Below are 20958 nucleotides of genomic sequence, written 5' to 3'. Positions count from 1 at the left end.
ACTGAGAAGCATGGAGAGACTTCCAGGGAGGGGAAGAGGAATAAAGAAGGAATCAGAGAGAAAAAGGAAAAGGAGACTCAAGGGGAGAGAAGAATTTAGAGAAGGGGAGGAAAGAAGAGAGACATAGCAAGAATTATAGAATTCCATGAGAAAGAAATAAGGGACCACCAGGAGCCTAATGGGAGACAGTGTGGTACAGAGGAAAGAGACCTGGGTCTAGAGTCAGAGAATCTGGGTTCAAAGTTGGGCTGTCCCCTTCCCTACCTGTGTAACCTTGGGCAAATCATTTCACTTCTCTTGTCCATAGTTTCCTCATCTGTAAAATGAAAGATCTTTAAGTTTTCTTTCACTCTTAAATTTATGATTCTATGAACTGGAGGTGAAATGGCTCTGAGTAAGAAGAGTCAAAGATATAATATTGATGACAAATATTATCACATATATCAATACAAAGAATATTGATGTTTCCTCTTAGTGGAGGAGACAAAATGTGAAGACAGGCTTTGACTCCTCAATAATTCCGGGTAAGCCTACCTTGATAGGGAAGATATCTTCTTTTTCCTTTAATAATGACAGAACAACTGTGAAGGGTTCTCCCCTGACTGCCATAAATTGATTTGCCACCATTAGAGACTGACTTTCTCCTTAGAATAAATTTGATTTCCAAACCAGAGGTATCTCTGATTTGGGAGATCTTCTATGTTTCAGTGGGAAGTTATTAACCATCTTTTCCTCTCTTGCAGATTCCAGGCATTTATCTATTTTGCATCAGTCTTCCAAACCATCTCTTGTGGAATCCATTACTTGGCTTCTGTGTTCATGGCTGTTACCCCCAAGTTTTCCTGTGGGGTCCTGGGGAACATAAGTCAGGTCCTCTTTTATAATTCATCTAGCCTGAAGATAGAGGATGCCTGGGCGCTGTTCACACCAGGCAAAGAGGATTATATGGTAGTGCAGCTGCAGAATGGAGATGTTTGGGAACTTGCACAGTGCAGCAGGTCCAAAAGGGAGCACCCTTATTTTGAATACCAATATGATGGTAACAAATCTTACTTTCCTTGCACTGATGGCTACTTTTATGACCAGACCAAGTGGAAGAGCACCGTGGTGACTGAATGGGATCTGGTCTGTCACCGGGAGTGGTTTGCAAAATCCATTCAACCTACTTTCATGCTTGGAGTCCTTCTGGGAGCAGTAATTTTTGGTGATCTTTCAGATAGGTAAAGTATAGATATACCTTTGCAATACAATATCTGTACAAACTTCTGCACCCTCATTCAGTGTGTGCTCAAATGTTTTTCTAGCAATTCTTTCACCAAGTTTGTCACCCAGATTTATCTACTAGGAAGTGTGATTTAGGATTATTTAAACTTTTTACACTGGTAAGATAGTCACTGATGAATTTCCTAGTCCCATCTTCCTCAGTGTCCTTATTATATGAGACCTAAGAGGAACAGTATTAAATATGAGATCCTACCTAATTTTAAAAGTTTTTACTTGAACACTTCCATGGATCTGTCAACTCATCAATGTGGGTACTCTGTCCAAAGGTACATCCTTTCTTATCCAAAGTGGCACATTTTATGCTCACAGCAAACCCTGCGAGGTCAGTGTAGAGAGAAGTTAAATGACATTTCTCTAAGTCATGTAGTAAGTGTCTCAGGCCTAATTTGAACTCAGGTCTTCCTGACTCTAGGTCAAGTGTTCTATCCACTGTGCTACTTAGGATAAGAAAGTATCCAGGGGTAGGGAACCTGTGGCCTCGAGGTCACATGTGACCCTCTAGGTCCTTAAGGGTGGCCCTTTGACTGAATCCAGACTATAGGGAGACTAGGAAGATAGGAAAGTTAAGAAAAACGTTAAATGTTAGACAGAGGACTTTATCTTGGAGGTAACAGTTAACCACTGGAGATTATTGAGTGGGGTTTGGGTCAGTGTGGAGAAGGTGACATAGTCATTCTTACAATGCAGAAAAATCACTTTGGAAGCTCAGTACAGAATGGATTGAAGTTCATTCTTGAGACTTGAGGCAGGGAGACCAATTAGAAACTATTCAGTGAAGTATGAATTCAGTCAAAGGGCCACACTTGAGGACCTAGAGGGCTGCAGGTTCCCCACCCCTGACATGATACCCTTGTATCGAGTACCCACATTGAAGAGAGTGTTAAAGTAAAAGCTATTAAAATTAGGTAGGATCTCATTTATGTAAAAGGTCTCTGAAATGACTATATCAATTCAAAAAGCATTTATTAAGTTCCTAAGCATGCTAAGCAATGTGCTAGGTTCTGAGGATGCCAGAACAGAACAGTCCCCTTCCTCAGGGAGTTCACATTCTAACAGAGAAAACAAATATAGATAGAGTAGATAGAAAGTAATCTCACAGAGGAAGGCTCTAGCAGCTTCAGGGATAGAGAAGGTGGGATTTGAGCTGAGTCTTGAAGGAAGCCACAAAAGCTAAGATGCAGAGGTGAAAAGGGAGAACATTCTAGGTATAGAGGACAGTCAGTGCAAAGATATGGAGGTAGGCGGTGGAGTTTTGTATACAAGAAATAGAAACTAGGGCAGTGTAGCTAGATCATGAAGTATGTGAATGGGAGTAAAATGCAGGGAGACTACAAAGATGGAAAGGTTAAGAAAAGCATTAAATGTTAAACAGAGGACTTTATCCTGGAGGTAACAATGAACCACTGGAGATTAATGAGTGGGGGTTAGGTCAGTGTGGGAAAGGTGATGTGGTCATTCTTACAATGCAGAAAAACCACTTTGCAAGCTCAGTAGAGAATGGATTGGAGTTCATTCTGAGATTTGAGGCAGGGAGACCAATTAAAATGTTAATGCAATAATCCAGGTGAGAGTTGATGGTGAGGACTTGAACTAGGGTTGGAGTTGTATGAGAAGAGAGAAGGAGATGTACGTGAGAAATGTCATGAAGAGAAAAATGGTAAGATCTGACGGTGGTTTAGATTTGTGGCGTGAGTGAGGGTGAGGACTTGAGGGTGAAACAGTGGGTAAATCAGGAAAGGCTTTATATAGAAGTTGGCTCTTGAATTGAATTTTGAAGGAAACTAGGATTTCTGAGATGTGAAGGTTGAGAGAGAGGGCATTGCATGCTTGGGGAACAGTCAGCAAGCACAAAGGCACAAAGATGTAGGCTTGAGTATCCTGTGAAAGGAACAGAAAACAGGCCAGTTTGGGTGGATTGTAGAGCGTATGACGGGCAGGAATATAGAAAGCTGGAAGGGTAGATTGGTGCCAGATTGGGAAGGGTTTTACTAGCCAAACAGACAAGTTTATACTTGATTCTAGAACCAATAGGGAATTGCTGGAGTTTATTGAGGAGGAGAATGACATGATGATGATAATGATGATAACAATGACAATAATAGTAATAATAATAACAATAATGATGAGAGCAACGATGATAATGATAATTAACATATATAATGCTTTAAGGTTTGCAAAATGTTTCACCTATGTCATCTCAACGGATCTGCACAACAATTTAGAAGTAGGGGCTATTATCCCATTTTACAGATGAGGAAACTGTAGCTGAGAGAAGTTAAATGACTTGCCCAGGGTCACAGAGCTAGGAGGTATCTGAATAGTGTTTCAATCCAGTTTTTTCCTGACTTTGAGTCTAGTTCTATATCCACTATGTAATTTTACCTTTGTGGTCTATGCTTTGGGAAAATTTCTTTGTCAGCTGTGTGGCTGATGCATTGGAGAGGATGGAGATTTGAAGGTGAGATATCAATTAGGAGGCTGTTGGAATAATTGTGATGATACCTGATGAAGACCTCAACTAGCGTGGTGGCTGTGAGAGTATAGAAAGGGGAACTGAGGTAAGAGAGGTTGTGGCAATAGAACTGAAAACACTTGGCAACTAATTACATATGTTATTGCTGTTGTTTGTCCTTTGTTCTCAAAGAGGACCATGATATCATGGAGGTGATGCCATGACATGAAAGGAAATTGTATTTAAGTGAGGGAATGCTGTGCAAAGTCACCTGCCTCACTTTTTCCTCCTTCTGAATCCAGTGGCCAGATACACATCAGGATGCCTGGAGATGGCCCCAGATGTGGTGGAAGACCTTGGCATTTTAAAGCCAAGGTCTTTAGCAGGTCTCAGTTTGACTGAGGCAACACCTATTTAGTGATTAAGGCTAGGTAGAAAAATGAGGCAAAGAACAGCCTCTTTAATGAGGAGGGAGGGAGGGAAGGAGAGAGGCAGAGAGAGAGAGAGAAAGGGAGAGAGGGAGAGAGGGAGAGAGAAAGAGAGAGAGAGAGGGAGAGAGCGTGAGGGAGAGAGGGAGAGAGAGGGAGGGAGGGAGAGAGAGAGAGAGAGAGAGAGAGAGAGAGAGAGAGAGAGAGAGAGAGAGAAACATATATATAGAGAGAGACAGGGATGGAGACAGAGACATACATATATACACACAGAGAGAGAAATTATGTGAGAGAGAGAATGGGGGAGAAGGAAAGAGATTGAGAGAGAGAAATTGAGAAAGTCAGAGATAATGTGTTGCTCTCTTATGTGTATATTATCCAATTAGGCAATGCTTTCTTAGAAATTGGAAGGGTAAGCCTGTTTTAGAAACAAAGTACCAGCTCTGTCCTGGGGTTGTCACATTCTTTATTGATTAATATATATTGTGACATTTGTACATGACAAGTGGAGTCGGTGTTTAATGTCGTTGTATACCAATGCTTTGTTTCTTCCATTGTGTGATTTTTCAGGTTAGGAAGGCGGTTTGTGATGTGGTTCACAAGCACTGGGCAGTTCTGCCTGGGGGTTGCAGTGGCTTTTACATTTGACTATTACAGTTTCATAACTGTACGCATTCTTCTTGCTATGGTGAGTGTCTGGAAAAAATACGACTCTTCCATTCTGAAACGTTTCTTAATTTAAACTTAGTCGTGTCATACTGTAGGTCACAGAAAACCAGAAAATTGAACCCTGTACATTACAAGAAGCCTCCTATGGCAGGGGTGGGGAACCTGTGGCCTTGAGACCACATGTGGCCCTCTAGGTCCTCAAGCACGGCCCTTTGACCAAATTCAGGGCCTTTGACTGAATCAAAGGGCTGTACTTGAGGACCTAGAGGGCCACATGAGGCCGCAGGTTCCCCACTCTGTCCTATTGTTTCTTATACCTCAGATTTGTCCCTTTCTCTCCAAAGCTGCCACTTTACATAGAATAATAAAAACCAATATTGGTGCAGAATTTTGAGGTTTGCAAAATGCTTTACCTAAGTAAAGTATAATTTCATTTGGTCTTCCACAGCAAGCCTGTGAGGTAAGTGCCACTATTTTTCCCATTTTATAAATAAAAAAACTGAGGCTAAGAGCAAGTAAGTGACGTACTTATCCAGGGTCACAGAATCAGCATAGTATACAGCATATTTCATTAGAGTATATATTAAAGGAATTTTGTTGTTTTAAGGTGAATATTTATGGAATATTCAGTCATAAAGAATATTATTTTTATTTATCAAAGAAACTAAAACAACTAAATTGTAAAAATTAACTACTAAATTTTACTTAAGCAATAAACAAAATATTAATTTTTTTGGATTCATTAAGGTATGCCCAGGCAACCATATATGCATGCTTATACTAGCAAGTAAGTTTCTGAGGCAAACTTTCAAGCCAGGTCTTCCTGATTCCTTTCCCAGCACTCTACCCATGATGACACTCTGTCTCTCATCTGTCCTTTATAGTTTCCTTATATGGTAAGGGTTAGTGCCTGGCTACAGGTATCATCTCAGGAGAACGTTAAGATCCTTGAGCCCAGGGACTATTTTTTTCTCTTTAGTCTTCCTATCCCTAGCACCAAACACAGTGCCTTACACATAGGGGCACTTCATAAATGTTGAATTGAATTGAATTGAATTCCATATACTTTACCAAAAATATATACTTGGGAATTATCTTCCTGTTCTGCTGTTAGTATATCAAGATAAGGTGGTTCCTCTAAAATTGCAACTGTGGTTGACTTAGTGATGGAGAGATTTGGAAGTGGAGAATTGGGGCAGTAATTATGTTCTTCTGAAGCCCCCTTTGCCATCAACATTAATCAAAAGTCATGTGACTTATCGTGTGCCCTTAAAAATTTCCCATTAGTTTAATATAAGAATTAGACTTTTTTTTTAAACACCTCATCTTACATGTGCAAAAGTTACACATGGCTTAAGACCCAAGATCTGAGTATCTTGTGGGACAGTGGTAAGAATGCTGGATTTACAATTAACAGACCTGGATTCAGTTCCTTTTTCTGCCACTTACCACCTGTGTGACCTTGGGCAAGTTACTTAATCTCTTTGGGTTCCAGTTTGTTTATCCATAAAATGAGGTGGTTGGACAAGATGGTCTTCAAGGTCCCTTCCAGCATTAAATATCTCCTATCATCTTTGTCACCATAAGGCACACATATACCCAGCAAACTCTTTTGGTCTGTGACAAATGAGCTGGCAATAATCTTTGCTTGCCTTGTAACAAAATATTGTTCTGTTCATTCAGGTTTAAAGATGGAATTCATTAAAATGAAAAATTGTTACTCAGTAAGCTGAGATTATTTCTATCCAGTGATTAAAGAGTTGGCAGATACAGCCAGCGAAGAGGGATTAAGTATTAAGCCTTAGAGAAAAGACTTGGGGATGACTGAATAATTTTCTTTTGGTCCATGAAGTCTTTTTATTAAAAAATATTCTTTCATTATTCTCCTAACTCCACTAAAGACAAAATAAAAGGAAAATGTTCTTAAGCTGCAGGATGAGATCAGATGAAAAACAAATGTTCTGATGGCAGGGCTCATTAAAGCAGCAGGACAGGTTAATAAGAAATTTTTTTTTTATCATTTCCTTTTCAGGCTAAATAACATAAATATCATCTTGACATCATATGGCTGTATAATAGTACAGGGTATTCTAGAACCACCGTGAACCTACTCACCACAGCTGATTATTAAAATTTCAGGGTGAGCATTTACATCTTGGAAATTGGCAAATGCTAAAAATCAGGGCTTTTTAAAAATTGTTTCGTTGATTATTCAGACTTCAGAAAGTGATGGGGGAAATGCGAAAAATGCAGATTAAGCTTAAATATGTATTGTGAGTACTTTTTTTTTCCTCCTGGAGAGCCTGTTGTTAAATATTTTGAACTACCCTGGAAGTATTCTCTTTCCTAGAAGGATGTTAGATGGGTTAGTTGGCTTTTTGGGATTCCTACCATTCTTAGCATTCTAGAAATCTATTCATTCACCTGTCAGTCTCCCAATGAAAGATGAAATCCTTTCCCCATTAGCCCTCGTGTACTTCAGAAGCTGCCAAAGTGTAACCACTCTATATTCAGGAAAAGAAACTGGTGGCTTTTGTAAGAAGATCGAGAAGTGGTGTACCTAGTTTCTGTTCCTAACTCTGCAGCTATTCCCAGAGACTGTTTCCACTTTCTCATCCCAAAATGACTAGTCACCTAAATTCCCTACGACTTTATTTTGCTGTATATAAAATTAGAATCATCCTTTTAAAAAAAGTTTTATTGATGCTTTTAAAAATAACACTGGCACTTCTCTATGACTGTTCTCGTCCCCTTCTTTCTAATTGAACCCTCTCGGTAACAAGTACAGTTAAGTGAATCAAATTAAAGCTGATTATGTCTGAGAATGCACGCTGCGTTCTACATATGTAGTCTACCACCCCTCTAAGAGCTAGGGGAAATGGGTCAATGTCAGTCCTCTGAAGTCACTATTGGTTACTGCAGTGACTACAATTCTGAAGCATTTTTTTTTTGCTGCTTTCCTTTACATTATTGTGGTCTTTGTCTTTCACTTTTGATCTAGCTCGTTTTGCTCTGAATCAGTTCATACTAGTGTTACCAAATGTCTGTGAATTCTTCTTGGTCTCCCAGCTTTGTTAAATTAGAATTGATTAGTCAATTGTGCTTGTAGAGTTCCTGAGAGATAATCAATTTGTGAAGGAGTGGGGTGTAGTAATAATAAAAATTGGCACTGCAAGCTTTGCAAGGGGTTTTCTCGCAGCAACGTGGTACAAATTAAATTTCTCCATTTTAAAGAAAAGGAAACTGAGGTACCGATACATTAATTGACTTGCCTGCAATCACAAAGGTAATCCTGAGGCAAAAATAAAATCTGGTGTTCTGACTTGTTTTCTCATCCTTTTTAGAAGCAGCCAGGTGGTGAAGTAGCTAGAGTGCTGGCCCAGGAGTTAGGGAGACTTGAATTCAAATCCAGCCTCAGACACTTCCTAGCTGTGTGACCCTGGGCAAGTCCCTTAACCTTTCTCTGTTTCAGTTTCCTCAACTGTAAAATGGAGATCATAATAGCACTTACCTCCTAGGTTGGTTGTGAGGATCAAATAAAATATCTATAAAGCACTTAGCATAGTTCTTGGCGCTTAGTAGGTGCTTAATAATGCTTTTCTTTCTTCCATTTTCTTTAAATCTCATGAGTTTTTTTGTTTATGAAGGACACACAGATGGTTCAATTTTCTAAGCCTAGAGATAGGGACAGTCAGTAGGAAAGAGAGTGTTGATGTAGTGAAGAGGTCGTTCTAGTAAATGTGAATGGTACTAATGCCTGCCTCATGGGCTAGTCTCCAAGATAAAAAATTGCTAATGAAGGGAAGATGAATGAAATTTGTCCATTATTTATTATTCCTACGGGCAGCTAAGTGATACAGTGGATAGAGCACCAGTCTTGGAGTCTTCCTGACTCCTGACTCCTGTTCAAATCCAGCCTCAGCCTAGTCGTATGAGCCTGGGCAAGTCACTTACCCCTGTTTGCCTCAGTTTCCTCGTCTGTAAAATGAGCTGGAGAAGAAAATGGCAAACCACTCCAGTATCTCTGCCAAGAAAGCCCCAGATGGGATCACAGAGAGTCAGACATGACTCAAATGACTGAATAAAAAATTATCATTCCCAGCAGCAAACATTTATTGAACGTAATTTGTGGAGATATAGAAGGACATTAGATGAGAGATTAATATAAATGGACATTAATAAGAAGCTAGCTAAAACAAATTCTATAGTGTTTTGTTTAAAATCAAAAGATAAATGTCTTCTAACATTTATGTTTACCAAAAAATGTATTATATATTTTTGCTATTTTGTGGTTCTCTGCCTGTTTATGGTAAACCAATGGAGGGAGGACAGTGGTATATAAATGAATGAACGAATGAATAAATGAGAAAGCATTTGTTAAATATTATTAATGAATGAAAAATATTAAGCACTTATTTTCAATCTCTTTCTGTCTACTGACTACTTCACTACTGCCTACAAATGCACATCTCTCCCCCATCCTTAAAAAAATCCTAATCTGATCTATCTCTGCTAACTATCATCCTATATCTCTCCTCACTTTTGTAGCTAAACTCCTTGAGAAGGCTGACTACGATTGTTCTCTCCACTGACTTTCCTGTCACTGTCTTCTTAACTCTCTGCAGTCTAGCTTTTGACCTCATCATTCAACTGGAACTCAAATCCTCTCCAAAGTTATCAGTGATCTCTTAATTGACAAATGTAAGGACCTTTTCTCAGTCTTTATCCTTCTTGCCCTCTCTGTGGCCTTTGACCTGATCTATCACCCTCCTCTTCTTCTTTTTGTGTGTGGAGGCAATTGGGGTTAAATGACTTGCCCAGGGTCACTCAGCTAGTAAGTGTCTGAGGCAGGATTTGAATTCAGATCCTTCTGACTTTAGGATCACTGCTATTCACTGCACCACCTAGCTGTCCCTATCACCCTCTTCTTAATATTCTTTTCTTTCTAGGTTTTTGTGACCCTGCTCTCTCCTGGTTCTCCTCCTACCTGGCTGGCAATTCCTCCTCCACTTCCTATGCTGGATCTTCTTCCATCTCACCCTTGGGTGTCTCCCAAGGTTCTGTCCCAAACTCTCTTTTCTTCTCCTTGTAGTATATTATTTTACTTAATGATTTCATCAGCTCCCATGGATTCAAATATCATCTCTATGCAGTTGATTCTCAAATCTGTTTGCCCTGTCTCCTGACCTCCAGTCTCAAATCTTCAACTGCCTACTGGACATCTCAAAGTAGAAACCCCATAGACATCTTAAATTCAGAATGTTCAAAACAGAACATCTCCCCAACCCTTCCTTCTTCCTAATTTCCTGGTTGCTTTTGAGGATATGACCATCCTCCTAGTTAGTGAGGCTTACAACGCAAGGGTCATCTTGGATGAATCTCAGTCTTTTTTACTCCTTATATCCAACTTATCACCAAGTTATTCTACTTTCACTATCTACCTTGTTTAAGCCCCCATCTCAAGACTCCTGTTACCCTGCTCCAAGCCCTCATGTCCTTATTGTAATATTGTAATATTCTAGCTTGCTAGTTGATTTCCCTGCCTTATGTTTCTCCCAACTCTACTCAACCGTCAAATGATCTTAAAGTGCAAGTTTGACCATGCCACCATCTCATTTAGTAAACTCCCTGTTATCCCCAGGATTGAATAAAACATAAATGTTTTGGTGTTTGTTTTTCAAAACCTGTTTCCTTCCTACCTCTCCAGTCTTACATCTTTTGTTGTTGTTTTTGTGCAGTCATATCAGACTCTTCATGACCCCATTTGGGTTTTCTTGGCAAAGATACTAGAGTGGTTTGCCATTTCCTTCTCCAGTTCGTTTTACAGATGAGGAAACTGAGGCAAACAGGGTTAAGTGACTTGCCTAGGGTCACATAGCTAGTAAATGTCTGAGGCTGGATTTGACCTCGGGAAGATACATCTTGATTCCAAGTCCATTGCTTGATCCATTGTGCCATCTACCAGCTCTCCAATGTGATCAAATGACAGTGGCCTCCTTGCTGTTCCTTGCAATAGACGTTTCATCTCCTCACTCCCCATGTTTACTGGATGTCCCCCATGCTTGGAATACTCTCCCTTCTCATTTCTGCCTCCTGACTTTACCTTAGCTTTCTATAAGTCTCAGCTAAATCCCACCTTCTTCAATCCCAGTGCCTTCCCTCCGAGATTATTTCCAGTTTATCCTGTACCTATCTTGTTTGTACATAGTCGTTAAAACTATCTTAGACTTTCAGTTCTTTAATAGCACGTACTGTTGTTTGCCTCTCTTTGTAGCCAATGCTTAGCAAAAAGCCGTGCACATAGTAGGCACTTAATAAATTAACGTGACTTATTACAGGCTATGTATACTGCATGTTGGGCAGCCAGGTGGTACAGCAGATGAAATGCTGGGCCTGGAGTCAAGAAGACTCATCTTCCTGAGTTCAAATCTGGCCTCAGACACTAGCTGTGTGACCCTGGGCAAGTTACTTAACTCTGTTTGCCTCAGTTTCCTCATCTGTAAAATGAGCTGGAGAAGGAAATGGCAGTATCTTTGTCAAGAAAATCCTAAATGGGATCATGAAGAGTTTGGACGTGACTGAAACAACTCAACAACATGCTGCGTGCCCTCTAAAGAGAATTACTAAGTAAACATAAGGGAGGGAGTTAGAGAGATGAGTGAGAGGATGTTTATGTAAAGAAGGGTAATCCCCGTAATTAAGGAGAAAGGAGAAACCTGAATGCTATTTGCAAGTAATTAAAGCAAAAGAGAATTGAATGCTGTTTGAAAACTTTAGAAATCTGTTCTTGTCATTTTTTCTTTCTTCCCTCCATAGCACATCATGTGAATGTCATTTACAGGTGGATGGTCTCCATTATTAGAGTAAAGATAAACATAATCTTCGCTGGCAACCCTTCTTTCTTTATTAAGCTGTGCTGGCTGAACTAATGTCTCTTTCTTTTCCCCACCCAGGCTGCCAGCGGCTATCTGGTGGTGGTATTTGTTTATGTGACAGAATTCATCGGTATTAAAGCTCGGACATGGGCGTCTATGCACGTCCATGCCTTTTTTGCGGTCGGCATTATGGTAGTGGCTCTGATGGGATATTTGGTCCGGACCTGGTGGCTCTATCAGATTTGTCTTTCCGTGACAACTCTTCCCTTTGTCTTATGCTGCTGGGCTTTGCCTGAAACACCATTTTGGCTTCTCTCAGAAGGAAGATGTGAAGAAGCACAGACAGTAATTGATATGATAGCAAAATGGAATGGAACACACTCTTGTAATGTGTCTGACCTGCTTTTGGTGGAACAGGGTGGTGATATTGGCACCACCACTGGGGATGTCGTGTCTGCACCCAGGAGTCACAATATACTTCATCTGTTTTGTAACTGGAATATTGCAAGGAGGACCCTCACAGTCTGGCTCATTTGGTTTACTGGCAGTTTGGGATACTATGTATTTTCTTTGAGTTCTGTTACCCTGGGAGGCAATGAATATTTAAACCTGTTCCTCATAGGTAAATATTGACCCAATTTACGATGACAGTCATGTGACTAGTTAATAACTTGGCAGTTTCAATAGATCTGTGTAGCATAGTTACATTATCCTTTTATTCTAAGAACGTGACTGCTAACCACATTATCGTGGCTTCTGTCTGATCTCAAAAATGTGATTTATTTTTACTGTAGTCATTTAGCCAGTAAAATGACTTTTCCACCTTTCCCTGCCAAATTGCAGTAGATAAAATTGCATGTTATCATGCTACTGAATATGAGGCATGTTTTATTCCTTTGTAGTGGCATGATAGAATTGCTTCCAGTATTGCTCTGGTAGTACTCAACGTGCAAGTCCCAGTTTAGACAAAAGTACAGATTTGTAAACTATTGAAAACTTAGTAGTCTTCATTTTTGCATATGCTATGCTGCACTCCTGACTATTTGTGGGAAGATTTATTTGCATTGTGGATTTTCCATGCAAAATCTTGAATTCCAGTTATTATTACTTTCTTGGTTTATTAGGTAGTTAATTGTCATAAATGGGATTCTGTTTACTGTATGGGGAACCAAAAAGATAGCTTTTAAGACAAAATAATTACTGGATTCCTTTGCTCAAGGAATGAGTGAACCAGCAAATTTGTAAGAGATGGCTCATCTCTGCTTCAGACTCTTTTGTGAATCTGTTTGGGAAATGCTACACAGACTTGGGCTCAGATCCCAGCTCAGACATTTAGCTATGTGACCATGACCAATTTAATCTTCCTCTCAAGACCTCAGTTCCATTTATAACCTGGTAACAAAGGTATCTCATGGGGTTTTCACAAGGAAAGCCCTATACAGGTTTCAAAGTCAAGGAATAGGAGGAAAAGGAGAAGACGAGGGAGACATTTGCTATATTGATTAGTAGCATAAATTCCCAAATGATCAAGCACTGCCCATGTAATAGCCAAAATTCTTTCGAAAACTGAATGTAAATTATTTTGGCTTATTTACTGTCTTGCATCATTCAATGTCTTTGCCGTTCATGCAGATTACTGAGCAATGATTGTAGTGAATTTTTCCCCCCAATCTGCATAGTACATAAACCTTTGAAGTTACAGATTTTTGAAATTGCTTGGGTATGGCTGTGATTCTCAGGCCTGGTCTTTTGACACACTGGGATATATCTGATGATCTCTGGATATGTCTTGATATGTTCCCATTTCTCAGAGTAAAATGATTAATTCTCTTTTCAGAAAGGCTGGAGGTCACTACCAAAGAGGTGGGCATTGTTCATGACATCATCAGGGTTCAGACCTAAGTGGAAAGACAAAACTAACAAATACATGCAGACAATGCCTCTACACCCTAACCAACCAGGACCACCTAGGCATATTACTAATTTCTCTTAAGCTATTAAACATTCACCACTCTCACCTCCCCTCACCCCAGCTTCACTTGATACTAGAATGATTATCAGTGCCTTAGTACATTGTTTTGTAGTTCAGAGAGCCTCTGAGACTAACGGCACATGTACTACTCAAAGAATTCATGCACAATAGTTACACATGTGCAACAAGGAGGATATTCTCAGAAGGTTTATTTATTTTTCACTAAAAAAAAAAGTTAACGGGCACTGTCTGTTCTTCAAACAATATCTTTTTTTATTAATGGATTTTATTTTTATGTCAAATTATTTCTGAATATATTCTTCCCCACCTCCCTACTGAGGCACTTAGGGGCAAGTAGGTGGCACATTTAATACGCCACTGGGCTTGGAGTCAGGAAGAACTGAGTTCAGACCTGGCCTCAGACACTTACTAGCTGTGTGATCCTGGACAAGTCCCTTAACCTCTGTTTGCCTCAGTTTCTTCGATCGAAAATGGAAATTGTAATGGCACTTACCTCACAGGCTTGTTGTGAGGATAACATGAGGTAATATTTGTAAAGTACTCAACTCAGTGCCTGGCACATAGTAGGTACCTAGTAAATTGTTTTCTCTGTCCCCTCCCTACTTAACAAATCATCTCTTGTAACAAAAAATAAAGGACAAGTCTTTAGTGTTTGTTTCGGAACCCCAGAATATTATACTTTTGCCACTAAGGCAATTTTTTGGGGGAAAATTCTTTAGAATGATAAAAATAGTATTATTGATTTGTTCAACTAATATCACTCGGTAATTATTAACCACTATGGTTTTTGGCCTCTAGTTTGGCATTCTAGTGTGAGGGCTAAGACCTGTATGCAAATAATTACAGTATAAGGTAGCCTAGGTTATGTTATCTATCACCCTCTCCTCTTCTCTACCTTCTCTCTCCCTTTTCCTCTCTTTATTTAAAAAAAAACACACATACACACAAAACTTGTGTTTTTACATTTCCTGTATTTCAAAATATGTCTCTTTCAGCTTGGTGGCACAGTGGATGGAGCACTGGGACTGGAATTAAGAAGACCTATGTTTAAATCCAGCCTCAGATGCTTATTAGCTATGTAACCCTGAACAAATACAAGGGTGGGGAACCTGTGGCCTCAAGGCCACATGTGGCCCTCTAGGTCTTCAAGTGCGACCCTTTGACTGAATCTAAGCTTCACAGAACAAATCCCCTTAATAAAAGGATTTGTTGTATAAAACTTGGGCTTGGTCTAAAGGCCACACCCAAGGACCTAGAAGGCCACATGTGGCCCCAAGGCTGCAGGTTCCCCACCCCCGAGTCTTAACTTGTCTCAGCCTCAGTTTTTTCTTCTGTAAAATGAGAATAATAATAATAGAACCTTGGTCCCAGGGTTATTGTGAAGATAAAGTAAGATATTTGTAAAGTACTTTGCAAACCTTAAAAGTGCTATATAAATGCTAGCTATTTTTATTAAACAGTCCTCCCTCAGAAGACCATTGAAGAAAGAGTCTCAGTAACCACCCTTGGTGAAGTTTTCTGGTGTTTGGCTATCTTTGTTGTCCAGAAATTCTTCTTGTATTTAATAAGCTCAATCCTTTCCGTACAATTTCTTCTTTCTCTTTGATAGGGTATCAGGGAGTCAAAGAGGTTCACACTAAGAGTCAGAAAGGCTGAATTTGAGTCCTCGTTTCCTAAATGTGTGACCTGGGATGAGTCACAATCTCTGAATTAGTTTTCTCCTCTGTAAAATGAGAGCTCCTAGCTTATGATTCCATGATGCTGTAAAAATTGTTGTTGTTCGATTGTTTCAGTTGTGTCTGATTCTTTTCTTGCCAAAGATATTGGAGTGGTTTGCCATTTCCTTCTCCAGCTCATTTTACGGATGAGGAAGCTGAGGCAAACAGGGTTAAGTGACTTGCTTAAGGTCACGTGACTAGTAAGTGCCTGAGGCCAGATTTGAACTCAGGAAGATGAATCTTCCTGACTCCAGGCCTGGCACTCTATCTATTGTGCCACCACAATTGTTACAGAAATATTTATAAGCTAGCTTCCAGCCAAGCTACATTGCTTGGAGGACCCACTTCCTATGACAGTAGCAGTGAAAATTTTTTTTTTTTTGGTATTAGGCAAGAGGGATGAGCATGAGGGGAAGAGTCCCTTTGGAAAGATTCACTTGGGATCCCAGGATTGAAGGGTTTGCTTTGTAGCTAGAATTTATTTTCCCATGAAAATGCTATCCTTATTTAAACCTTTGTTAAATTACAGGCAGAACATCTGTAAGTTTAGAGGATGTCTTTTCTAAGGATATGATTATTATTCCAAAATCAATGTTTGCAAAAGGGTCAGAAAAACCACGGGCCTGTAGCCAGCGGCATAAATAAAAGTGAATCCAGTTAAAAATAGGTTCAGAAGAGTTCTTCATTTTATGTCAGTCATAGGAGTTACAGCTGGGAGGAACCTTAGGCTCGTCTAGGTTCACCTGCTCACTTTACAGATAGAGAAAGTGAGGTCCAGAGAGATTAACTTGTCCAAGGTTAGACAGAGAATGTAGTAGGATTAGACAGACAGTGGCAGCTAGGTGGCGCAGTGAATACAGTTCTGGCCTTGAAGTCAGGAGGACCTGCGTTCAAATCCAGCCTCAGATACTTGATACTTACTAGCTATGTGACCCTGGGCAGGTCGCTTAACCCTGATTGCCTCACCCAAAAGCCAAAAAAAAAAAAAAAAAAAGATTAGACAGACAGTGGCATGTAGTAAGATTTGAATCCTGGTGTTTTGATGTCAAATCTAGAGTTCTTCAACAGGGATGGGAACCTCAGCTCCTCTCTTCTTTTTGACAGATAGAGTCTGTCTTCTTGCCCTTGTTAGTGTTCATTTGTCATTCTGACTCTTTGTGACACCATTTGGGCTTTTCCTGGCAAAGACACTGGGGTGGTTTGCCATTTCCTTCTCCAGTTCATTTCACCAATGAGGAAACTGAGACAAACAGGGTTAGGTGACTTGCCCAGGGTCCCAGAGCTAGTAAGTGTCTGAGGCTGAATTTGAACTTGGGTCTTCCTGAATCCAGACCTGGCACTCTATCCACTATGCCACCTAGCTGCTCTTATCTTACTCTACAGTTTGCTAAATTTTCCATTGACAGGTGCTGTGGAGCTCCCTGCTTATGTAATTGCTTGCCTCGGAATGGACAGAGTTGGAAGAAGAAATACCCTGACGCCATTTCTTATCTCTAGTGCCCTGATCTGTGCCATGATTATGCTGATCCCTCAGGTGAGTTGTTTGTTATCTTAAATCAGTGGTTCTCCAACTTTTCTTGGTGTAAAGCTCAGTATTCTTTGCTGGGAGGAATTGAGACACACTGAATGTTTAAGTTGGCACTACAGGAAAATTGGGTGACTGTCACTGGCGTGATTCCCTTTCTGTGAGAGCAGAGTTCTTTGTCAGTTCAAGGTCTGGTGTATTTCAAGGTGAATGCATACATAATATTAGGCATGTTTTGTTTATTTAAAAAAAAACAGTGCTTAGACTATGCATGCTAGCTAAGTAAAATTCATATTAAATTATTTATATATTTTCTTTTATATGAAATAGTATAACATCCAAAATTTCATGGCTCACCTAGGGAAACTCATATCTCATACTTAGAGAACCACTTCTTCAATCTTATTTTCCAAGAAATGAGCCTGCCATTTGGATAGAGTGCCAGGCCTGGAGTTAGGAAGACCTGAATTCAAATCTAGACTGAGGCACTTAGTAGCTATGTGACCCTGAGCAAGTCACCTAACTCTGTTTGCCTTGGTTTCTTCACCTGTAAAATGGGAGTAATAACAACGTCTACCTTACAGGGTTGTTGTGAAGATCAAATGAATAATATTTGTAAAGCACTTAACAGTGTCTAGCACACAGTAGGCACTATAGAAATGCTTGTTTTTCTGTTGCATATATTGAATTAGAGGTAAAGTAAGTGGGTTTATAAGCATGAGCTTTCTTTCCATATTCAACAATAGATACTGTCAAGAGATTGGAAATGTTTTAGTGATAGCTGCTGTGCTCATCAAGAAATAGTGTCAGCAGTCATTAGACATTAGAAATATATGACATAGCATGATCTAGTAGTTGTAAGTGATTTTGCAATTTTTTGGAAGTCAAATTACTTGAGATTTAAATATAACTTCTATTTAGAGCAGAACTGAAGTTCATCCAATTAAAAATCTTTCTGAAGTGCCAGACACTGTGCTAAGCAATGGGGATACAAAGATAAAATTGAAACAGTTCCTGCCCTTAAGGAGCTTCTAACCTGTTGGCTAGGACATGTACATAGATAAGTAAGAATAAGATAATCTGTTCAGTGAAAGAGAGAAATAGTAATTCTGGGCAAATGGGAAAGGCTTCCCAAAGTCGGGAATGGGCTCTTGTACTGAGCCTTGAAGGAAGATAAAGCTTCAGAGAGGCAAATTTGGAGGGTGGAATTTGTTGTAGCTGTTGAGTTATGGCAGAGGTGAGAAATGAAATATCCCATATGAGAATAGGTAGTAGTCCAGTTTGGCTGGAATATAAAGTACATAAAAGGGAATAATGTCCAATAAGCTAGGAAAGGAGGTAGAGAGCCAGAGTGGAGGGCCTTAAATGCCATGGGGAGTGAATATTTTATCCTGAAGGCATTAGGGAGCTACAGAAGGCTTTGCCCTTCAAGATTGAGAGAATATATGTTCTCTTTGACTGTATTTCCCCTTTAAATGATTATCCCATGTCTACAGTCAAATTGTCCAAATCTAGGAAGTTCCGCACAGCTGTCAAAGTGATTTTCCATTAGCCCAAGTCTGACCCTACTATTCCTCTACTCAATCAACTGCAGGGCCTCCATATTGCCTCCAGGATAAACTCTAAACTCCTGTTTAGCTTTTAAAGGCCATCACAACCTGGGCCCAACCTGTTTTTCTCACCTCACTGTGTATTCCTCAGCCTCTTTGACTCTGATCCAACCAAACTGACCATTGATCTTCACACACAACAGTCCATCTCCAGGCTGAATCTCTTGGTAGTGACCTTTCCTGATGTCCTTAACTGCTACCTCCCTCCCTCCCAAACTACCCTCTATTTAACTACATTATATTTGTTCTTTTTATATTTATTTGGTATCTACTTACATATGCCTTTGTTGCTTCCCTGTTAGAATGAGAATTCCTCTTAGGGATTGTCTCATCCTTTGTCTTTGTATCTGTAGCACCTCACACAATCGCTGGCACATAGTAGGCACTTAATAAGTGCTTATTGATTGATTGATAAGGGACTACTATCAGGAATTTTTCTTTGGGGGATAGAATTATACTGATGGATGATCCAGGCATGGTTGTAATGCTTTTAATGTGAGACTTTTTAGACTGTTCATTTCACTTGATCTCCAATAGGCAATATTTTCTTCCAAGTTCTCTATACTTTCTGTATTCTTTTCAAAGTATGGAACAGGCTTCCTTCTTAGGAAATCTTCTATATAAGGCTGTGCTTTTTAGCACTGGCTTGGTGACACCTCCAGTTGTATCTCCAGTTGTCTCAAGCAGTGTTGTGATGTTTTCACATTCTCAAAATAAAATATATTCTAGTTTAATTCACTTTACTAGGGGAAAGATAGCTGCCATGTAACAATTGTGCATGTAATAATAATAACATTAATAATATATATAGCTCTTTAAGCTGTATGTATGTACTTTGCAAAGTATTTTATGAATATTATCTCACTTTATCATCAAAACCCTGGAATGTAGATGCTATTATTATCTCTTTCATAGGTGAGGAAACTGAAGCAGAAAGAAGTGAAGTGACTTACGTAGGGTCACATAGGTAGGAAGTGTCTGAGGCTGGATTTGAACGCAGGTCTTCCTGATCCCGCTATATTATTGTTGCCAGTCCACAAGTGAGGAAACTGAGGCCCATAGATATTAAATGACTTGCCCCAAGTTTGCACTGTGATGAACCTAAGATCCTATTACTTTTTGAGAGCCCTTTTAGATCAGTGAGTATAGGTTATACTGTAGTGGTAACCTGCCCTCATATCTGGGAGAGCAAATGCACCTCCCAAATTACCTAAATATATCCAAGAAACCCATTATTTTTGGTTCCCAATTTGACTCAGAAAACATTTGTTTTTTTTTTTGTTTTTTGTTTTTTTTTTTAAATTGCCATCTTTATGCTGATTATTTTCTTTTTTTTCTTTTTATTTATTTTTATGGTAATTCTTTTTTTGTTTTCAACATTTACTTCCACAAGATTTTGAGTTCCAAATTTTCACCCCATCTTGCCTTCCCCCCACCCCAAGATGGCATGCATTCTGAATACCCCTTCCCCTAGTCTGCCTTCCCTTCTATTTCTCCCCCCCTGCTTCTCTTATCCCCTTCCCCTTCAATTTTCCTGTAGGGCAGGATGGATTTCTGTACCCCATTTCCTGTATTTCTTATTTCCCAGTTGCATGTGAAAACATTTTTTTTAAACATGTGTTTTTAAAACTTTGGGTTCCAAATTTTCTCCCTTCCTCCCTCCCCACCCACCCTCATTGATAAGGCAAGCAACTAAATATAGGTTATATATATGCATTTATGCAAAACACTTCCATAGTAGACATGCTGTGAAAAACTAACTCTATTTCCCTTAATCTTATCCTACCCATCTATTAATTCTATTCTTTCTTTTGACCCTGTCCCTCCTCAGAATTATTTGCTTCTGATTACTCCCTTTCCCCATCTGCCCTCCTCTCTATCATTCCTCTACTCTCTTGTCCCCTTCCCCCCCCATTTTCCTGTAGGGTAAGACAGATTTCCATACCCAATTGAGTGTGTATGTTATTCCTTCCTTAAGTCAAATCCTATGAGAATAAGATTCACTCATTCCCACTCACCTTCCCCTGTTTCCCCTCCACTATAAAAGCCTTTTCTTTTCTTGTTTTTTTTTTTTGTGGGATAATTTACCCCGTTCTACCTCTCCCTTTCTCCTTCTCCTAGTATAATCCTCTCTCACCCCTTAATTTTATTCTCCAGATATGACCCCTTCATTTTCAACTCACCCTGTACCCTCTATCTATCCATCTATCTGTATCTATATATATGTACATATAATTTTTTCCCCTCCAACTACTCTAATACTGACAAAGGTCTCATGAGTTACAAATATCGTCTTTCCATGCAGGAATGTAAACAGTTCAACCTTAATAAGCCCCTTACGATTTCTCTTTCCTGTTTACCTCTTCATGTTCCACTTGAGTCTTGTATTTGAAAATCAAATTTT

The 20958-nt window shown here is 39.5% G+C and overlaps 1 protein-coding gene across 1 annotated transcript in view; it reads left to right on the top strand.

The window, feature by feature from the left end:
* The window catches only part of SLC22A16 (solute carrier family 22 member 16), a 64867-nt gene that overhangs the window by 23445 nt on the left and 20464 nt on the right, over positions 1 to 20958 (top strand). The window contains exons 2-5 of the mRNA XM_027856290.1: positions 744 to 1220; positions 4735 to 4852; positions 11787 to 12330; positions 16826 to 16953. Coding sequence (XP_027712091.1) covers positions 744 to 1220; positions 4735 to 4852; positions 11787 to 12330; positions 16826 to 16953 — 1267 coding nt within the window. The remainder of the gene's footprint in view (positions 1 to 743; positions 1221 to 4734; positions 4853 to 11786; positions 12331 to 16825; positions 16954 to 20958) is intronic.

Source organism: Vombatus ursinus, unplaced genomic scaffold (genome assembly GCF_900497805.2).
Source record: "Vombatus ursinus unplaced genomic scaffold, bare-nosed wombat genome assembly UNPS02000582.1, whole genome shotgun sequence".
NCBI lineage: Eukaryota > Metazoa > Chordata > Mammalia > Diprotodontia > Vombatidae > Vombatus > Vombatus ursinus.
Note: the sequence above shows the minus strand (reverse complement) of the source record. Positions and strands in the feature narration are given on the sequence as shown.